At 42.9% G+C, this 8318-nt stretch overlaps 1 protein-coding gene across 1 annotated transcript in view; it reads right to left on the reverse strand.

Moving 5' to 3' along the window:
• The window catches only part of nit2 (nitrilase family, member 2), a 32428-nt gene extending 32095 nt beyond the window's left edge, over positions 1-333 (reverse strand). Inside the window, exon 1 of the mRNA XM_073045137.1 lies at positions 202-333. Within this exon, the coding sequence (XP_072901238.1) occupies positions 202-232 (31 nt within the window). The 5' untranslated portion in view covers positions 233-333. The remainder of the gene's footprint in view (positions 1-201) is intronic.
• Between the last annotated feature and the right edge of the window lie 7985 nt (positions 334-8318).

Raw genomic sequence — 8318 nt, forward strand, 5'->3', positions numbered from 1 at the left:
GAAATCAGGTCAGTTTGTATTTGCATAGTTTAACCCAAATGATTGCAAGGTTACCCTTATTTAAAAATTAACGAATCTGATTGACGTGAAAGTGCGCAGCACCTAAGAACGCCATTCTGTGCAGAATAACTTCCAATTTATGGGCATAACAAAATAAAAGCAATGGTCAGCATCTATAGTTAAAGTTTTCGAATAACTTACTTGTCATCGCTCCTGGCATGTTGTCAGACATGTAGTAAGTTCTGTAAATGCACAAAGAGAGAACCTCTATCTTCCCTCCTTCTACCCCCAGAGTCTGTCACGCCCCGGAAGAGAGCGACGCGCTGCTGCTGCTCGGGATTTGTAGTCCTCTCTCAGTAAGGACTGCAGGTACCGCCAGCATCAGGATTTGTAGTCGCTCTGCCAGAAGGACTACAGGTACCGCCAGCCACTGCGAGTAGATCTGAAGGTTATTGGACCACATGATCCGCTCAGTGTTTAAAATCCAATAGATAGATAGATAGATACTTTATTCATCCCCATGGGGAAATTCAACTTTTTTTCCAATGTCCCATACACTTGTTGTAGCAAAACTAATTACATACAATACTTAACTCAGTAAAAAATATGATATGCATCTAAATCACTATCTCAAAAAGCATTAATAATAGCTTTTAAAAAGTTCTTAAGTCCTGGCGGTAGAATTGTAAAGCCTAATGGCATTGGGGAGTATTGACCTCTTCATCCTGTCTGAGGAGCATTGTATCGATAGTAACCTGTCGCTGAAACTGCTTCTCTGTCTCTGGATGGTGCTATGTAGAGGATGTTCAGAGTTATCCATAATTGACCGTAGCCTACTCAGCGCCCTTCGCTCAGCTACCAATGTTAAACTCTCCAGTACTTTGCCCACGACAGAGCCCGCCTTCCTTACCAGCTTATTAAGACGTGAGGCGTCCCTCTTCTTAATGCTTCCTCCCCAACACGCCACCACAAAGAAGAGGGCGCTCTCCACAACTGACCTATAGAACATCTGATGCGTTGCCGTTTAGAACAGAACTTACTTCCGGCAACAGTAACAACTTACTCTTAGTAATTATGGTAGAATAACCCGAAGGATCCTGTAGATGGTTTCGTAGTTTCTCAGTGAAACCTTTGGAGATACGGGGAGGGAGGATTCCAGTGACTAGAAGACCCCTATAAACCCTTTGGAGGGTGTGGGGATCCCACTGAATTTATTGTAGTTCGTTGTGTCCCGGTGAACTATCTGGATGTGTGAACCCGCTGGAGAGCGTGATCATAGTTACTGAAGAAAATACCCTAGATTCAAATTGTGAAATAAAGTGGATTAGTATTCATGTTAAAGGCCTAAAACCGGTGTATGCTCCTCTGATGTTGATTATTTAAAGGAACTGGATTTGTCTCTTTCAAAAATCCCTCAATCAGCATCTATTTGGCTTTTTGGAGATTTTAATCTGCCTAGTGTGGATTGGAACAGCAGTATTGTCCGCCAAGGGAGCAGTTATGTAGCAGTCAGTAAATTAATGCTTGATATTGTAGCTGATTTTAATTTGACACAGATTGTTAGACATCCTACTAGAGCATATATGTCAAACTCAAGGCCCGCGGGCCAAATCCGGCCCGCGGTGGAATTATCTTTGGCCCGCGAGATAATATCTAATTACTATTAAAGCTGGCCCCAGTAATCGAAGCGCCTATGGCGTATGATATGGCTAATGCTGAGTTTATTCAGGTACCAGGTTTTCAGGGTTTTTAGAGTTTATTCAGGTACCAGGTTTTCAGGGTTTTTAGTGTTTATTCGGCAGTCTTCTTCATAAGAAACGGAATTTGTAAAGTGAAGCACTTTGTAGTTATAGCAGAGACTGAGACACATGAGAGCAGGCTGAAAAAACGGAGGCAACGAAAGCTGCGTTCGCACGCGTCCGACTGATCCGGCCCGCATGAAGCTGCATTTTGCTCAATCCAGCCCGTGACCTAAAATGAGTTTGACACCCCTGTTAGAGGAAGTAACATACTTGACTTGTTTTGTGTCCAATCCAGCTTTAGTTGTAAATCACCATGTCACTGCAGGGATTAGCAATCATGATGTTGTTGTGAAAATATTTTTCACAGGAAAGCAGATTTTAGTGGAATTGTAAAAGTCGTTAGTGATTCTGACCAGTCACTAGCTAAGGAATATCTAGCATCGGTCAGTATTAATATTCTTTGGTCTAACTTCCAAGAGGTCCTTCAAGCAGCAATTGACAATTATGTCCCCTCAAAAATGAGCTCTTCCAGATTCAACTTACCATGGGTAAACCAGTCCACCCAGTGTGCGATGCGTAGAAAACAAAGACTCTATAATAAAGCTAGGAAATCCGGTCATAGTGAAGACTGGTAAAAGTTCAAATCCTCGCGCTGACTTAACAACACCAAACCCTTCTGGAATTCCATTAAATCTACAAGGCAAGAAGTTTTTGGAATTTCTTCTCTCTCATCTGGGGGCCGCGTTGTATCTCTTGCTGCAGACAAAGCACAAGCACTTAACCAGCAGTTTTGCGCTGTGTTCCCAAGGGAAAACTTGAATGGACTCCCCACTTTAGACCCCAGCAATATCCCAGACTTGCCAGATCTCATTCTAACTGTAACAGGGGTTACGAAGCTTCTTGAAGAAATACAGCCTAAGTACGCACCAGGACCTGATCAAACACCAGCCATGATTCTGAAGAGTTGTGTTTCTTGTCTAGCTCCCGTCTTGCAAAAGATATTCTAGAAGTCTATTGATACTGGGACATTACTGGACGATTGGTTGAAAGTGAATGTCGTTCCAATTTATAAGAAGGGTGAACGCACAATATCTGGGAAATTACAGACCAGTTTCACTCACTTCCATCCATATAACCATATAACAATTACAGCACGGAAACAGGCCATCTCGGCCCTTCTAGTCCATGCCGAACGTTTACTCTCACCTAGTCCCACCTACCTGCACTCAGCCCATAACCCTCCCTTTCCTGTCCATATACCTATCCAATTTTATTTTAAATGACAATACCGAACCTGCCTCTACCACTTCTACTGGAAGCTCATTCCACACAGCTACCACTCTCTGAGTAAAGAAATTCCCCCTTGTGTTACCCTTAAACTTCTGCCCCCTAACTCTCAACTCATGTCCTCTTGTTTGAATCTCCCCTACTCTCAATGGAAAAAGCCTATCCACGTCAACTCAATCTATTCCCCTCATAATTTTAAATACCTCTATCAAGTCCCCCCTCAACCTTCTACGCTCCAAAGAATAAAGACCTAACTTGTTCAATATTTCCCTGTAACTTAGGTGCTGAAACCCAGGTAACATTCTAGTAAATCTTCTCTGTACTCTCTATTTTGTTGACATCTTTCCTATAATTCGGTGACCAGAACTGTACACAATACTCCAAATTTGGTCTTACCAATGCCTTGTACAATTTTAACATTACATCCCAACTCCTATACTCAATGCTCTGATTTATAAAGGCCAGCATACCAAAAGCTTTCTTCACCACCCTATCCACATGAGATTCCACCTTCGGGAACTATGCGCCATTATTCCTAGATCACTCTGTTCTACTGCATTCTTCAATGCCCTACTATTTACCATGTATGTCCTATTTGGCTGATTCTTACCAAAATGTAGTACCTCACACTTATCAACATTAAACTCCATCTGCCATAGTTCAGCCCACTCTTCTAACTGGCCTAAATCTCTCTGCAAGCTTTGAAAACCTACTTCATTATCCACAACGCCACCTACCTTAGTATCATCTGCATACTTACTAATCCAATTTACCACCCCATCATCCAGATCATTAATGTTTATGACAAACAACATTGGACCCAGTACAGATCCCTGAGGCACACCACTAGTCACCGGCCTCCAACCTGACAAACAGTTATCCACCACTATTCTCTGGCATCTCCCATCCAGCCACTGTTGAATCCATTTTACTACTTCGATATTAATACCTAATGATTGAACCTTCCTAACTAACCTTCCGTGCGGAACCTTGTCAAAAGCCTTACTGAAGTCCATTGTAAAATTCTTGAGCATATTATTCACCATCACATTATGGACCATCCAGATAGACACTATGAGACACAATGTGGGGGAATGTGGTTAAACATGTTCCTTACCAAAAGACAGCAACGTGTGCTTCTCGAGGGGGCAGAATCCCCTGAATCTCCAGTAACATTCGGAGTGCCCCAGGGGACTGTGTTGGGACCCTTACTTTTTCTCATTTACATCAACGACTTGCCAAATATAGTCAAATCCAAGGTCAGACTCTTTGCAGATGACTGCATAATCTACCGTGAGATAAAAAATGACCAAGATGCTCAGCTGCTACAAAACGATGTTGATTCATTATGTCAATGGGAGTCTCAATGGCAAATGTCCTTCAACTCATCTAGATGTTATGCTATGTATGACAGTCACAAAGTTAAACCAATCAACATGATGTATAACATGAAAGGAAAGATTCTTGAACCAGTCACCCCCCACCCATATCTTGGTGTTGAAATTAGCAAGGATCTTAACTGGGCATGCCACATCAATCAGATTATAGCCAAAGCAAACAAAATGCTGGGTATCCTATGAAGAAACCTCCACTCGTAGTAAATCCATCAAGGTCACGGCATACAAGACACTCATCTGTCCAAAGTTTGAGTATTGCGCGGCCATATAGGATCCCCATCAAGCTAACAATAAGAAGTTCATCAAAAAATCCAATGCCTTGCTGCTCGCTTTGTGTTAAATGATTACAGCAGGAAATCCAGTGTCACCAACATGCTCTCTAACCTTCAATGGGACCCACTTGAAAACCAACGTACTAAACTACGGTTAATCTCCATTTTCAAAGAAGTTCACAACATCACTCCATCAAGCATCCAAATTCGTCACAGGGTCAGTTCAAGTCGACAGCAAAGTGGACCGTACACACTGGAAACCCCCTCATTCAACAAGATTTGCTACTAGTACTCCTCTACCCAAGATCAACAGGAGAGTGGAGTCTTCTTCCGCCAGACCTGCGCAGTATTTCTGACATTAATATTTTTAAAGATAGACTCAATCAAATCAATTTAGGGGATCTAGTCAAAAAAGCTCACTTTATAATCTAACTCTCACGCCATTCACACCGACTGTGCGTTATAACAGCCGTCCGGCAGTGCTTGTGCTGTACCAAGCAGAAGCAGAAGAAAGAGTCCGGTGAACCGTTTGGAAGATCTGGAAATCCCTGTGAACCCTGTATAAGAGGTCCTTGTGGATCTTCTGGACGATGTGAAGGACCTAGTAAATCTTCTGTAGTATGAGTGTGGGAGAGGGCTTGTGAAATATTTGGACCTTTGGAGGGTGTGAGGGTCCCTGTGAACTCTTTTCAGTGTGTGGGTGGGGTTCCTTGGCGGACTCACATGAAAATGCAAACTAACTGGAAGGTGAAAACTGTGCACAATCAGAACTCCTATGAAGAAGAAAGAGGACAGAAGAAGTAAACGTGGTGAGAAGAAATAGGAATGGACATATGAGCTTAGGATGTGACAACTGCTTTCATTGACTCAAGGGAATGAAAACAGATGATCTCTGAACTGAAGGATTGCCCAATCCCAGCTATGGAGAGAATTGGTGGAGTGCTAATGTGGGGCGGTGGGTTGGGTTGCTTTGTGAAAGAAGAAATAAAAGTAGAATTTAGGGAAGTACAAATCTTTGTGGTTTGATGAACAGGGATACACCAAAGTATCTAGTTGTTGATTAAGATTTGGTTTTAAATGATTCAGCATAAAATACTTTAAGCAAAATCTCTGAAGTATAAGGGCTGATGACTGCACCATAAATAAATCTACATTTGATGCATAAGCTTGCTATTATGTGATAGTTTTTAAACAATTCAATCTAATTTTCCATCACAGAAAGAAAATCAAAGGATTGCCTGAGGCACATCTTCAAAAAGATGCAGGATTAGTGGGGATTAGAAAAATAGAAATGAAAATGCTCTAACAATCTTTTATTCATTATTTTGCCAAAAAAGACCCTAAGACATAGGAGCAAATTAGGCCATTCAGCCCATCGAGTCTGCTCTGCCATTGTTATGGCTGACCCCAGCTCCCACTCAATCCCATACACCTGCCTTCTTGCCACATCCTTTGATGCCCTGACTGATTAGGAAACTATCAACTTCTGCAGTCTGTGGCAGAGCATTCCACAGATTCACTACTCTCTGACTAAAAACATTCCTCCTGCCTTTTTCTAAAAGGTCACCCCTCAGTTTTGAGGCTGTGCCCTCTAGTTCTGGATACCCCCACCAGAGGAAACATCCTCTCCACATCCACCCTATCTGGTCTTTTCAACATTTGGTAGGTTTCAATGAGATCTCCCTATATTCTTCTAAATTCCAGTGAGTACAGGCCCAAAGCTGCCAAACACTTCTGACATATTAACCCCTTCAGCCCCAGAATCATCCTCGTGAACCTCCTCTGGACTCTCACCAATGACAGCACATCTTCTCTGAGATACGGGGTCCAATACTGTTGACAATACACCAATTGTGGCCTCAGCTTTATCTCCTTGCTTTTATATTCTATTCCCCTTGAAATAAATGCCAACATTGCATTTGTCTTCTTTACCTCATACGAGGGGTGATTGATAAGTTTGTGGTCTAAGGTCGAAGGAGATGAGTTATACAGCTCTCGTTACATGCACATGCAGTTCAACTCTTTGAGTGAAAATGCAGAAAGTTTGAAGTTAATAACTCATCTCCTTCTACCTTAGGCCACGAATATATCAATCACCCCATGCTGTGGACCACATCTGAAGGTCCCAGGTGCCGACTTCTACAAAGAAGGGATCCGGATGCTCCACGACTGCTGGACTAAGTGTGTAAATGTAGGAAAAATAAATGTGTTAGATTTTCTAAAATTGACTCCTTCTACCTTAAGGCCACGAGCTTATCAATCACCACTCATACTCAACCTATAAATTAACCTTCTGGGAGTCTTCCATGACGACTCCTAAGTCCCTGTGCAACTCTGATGTTTGAACCTTCTCCCCATTTAGATAACAGTCCACACTATTGTTCCTTTTACCAAAATGCATTATCATACATTTCCCAACACTGTATTCCATCTGCCACTTTTTTGCCCATTCTTCCAATTTGTCTCTGTCTGCTGTAATTGCATTGCTTCCTCAGCACTACCTACCCCTCCACCCTTCTTTGTATCATCCATAAACTTTGCCACAAAGCCATCAATTCCATTATCCAAATCACTGACAAACAATGTGGAGTAGCGGTCCCAATGCTGACCCCCAAGGAACACCACTGGTCACTGGCAGTCAACCAGAAAAAGCCCCTTTTATTCCCACTCGCTGCCTCCTGCCTATCAGCTATTCCTCTAACCATGCCAGGATCTTTCCTGTAATGCCATAGGATTTTATCTTGTTAAGCAGCCTCATGTGTGGCACCTTATCAAATGCCTCTGGAAATCCAAGTAACTGACATCCACTGCCTCTCCCTTGTCCATCCTATTTGCTACTTCCTCTAGGACCTGTAACAGAGCTTCTGACTGGTGAAGAACAGCATACTGTTTTAAAGCATCTGATTTATCTTCGGCAACGTACATTGAGATAGATGAATTTAAAGCAATGGTTCTATCTGCCCTTTTCTTTAAACATGACTGTCCTGTTTACATGGCTTCCACTCTTTGGCTGCGGCACATACTCCTGTTTTCTCACTGTCTTCACTCTTTTGAGTCCCAACCCCTGCCATTCCACGTTAAGCTCTCCTTGGTGGCAAACCAAAATCTCCCCATGAGTATATCGGACCTTCTCTGGTTCAAGTTCAACCCGCCCCTCTTTTACAGGTTTTCAATACCCCAGAAGAGAGCCCAATAATTCAAGAACTTGAATCCATGCCCCCTGCACCAGCTCTTCAACCACACACTCATCTGGCCTACCTTTCTGCCCCTGGGCTTACTAGCACCTGGCATTGGGAGTAATCCGAAGATCACTACCCTGGAGCTCCTGCATTTTAATTTCTTACCTAATTCTGCAGGACTTTATCCTTTGTTCTGCTTCTCTTGTTTGTACCAACAATGACCTCTAGCTGTCCACACTCTCCTTCTAGAATTTTCTGCAGTTGCTCAGGGACATCCTTGATCCAAACACTGAGAGGCAAAATACCCTCTTGTCATGTCATCTGTGGCCACAGAATCTTCTGTCTGTCCCCCTCACTGTCCAGTCTCCTATCACTGTCACCCTGTCTTTCGCTCTGAGCCCCAGGGTCAGTCACAGTGCCAGAGGCCTGACTACTGCTGCC

Source organism: Hemitrygon akajei, chromosome 5 (genome assembly GCF_048418815.1).
Source record: "Hemitrygon akajei chromosome 5, sHemAka1.3, whole genome shotgun sequence".
NCBI classification, from domain to species: Eukaryota; Metazoa; Chordata; class Chondrichthyes; order Myliobatiformes; family Dasyatidae; genus Hemitrygon; species Hemitrygon akajei.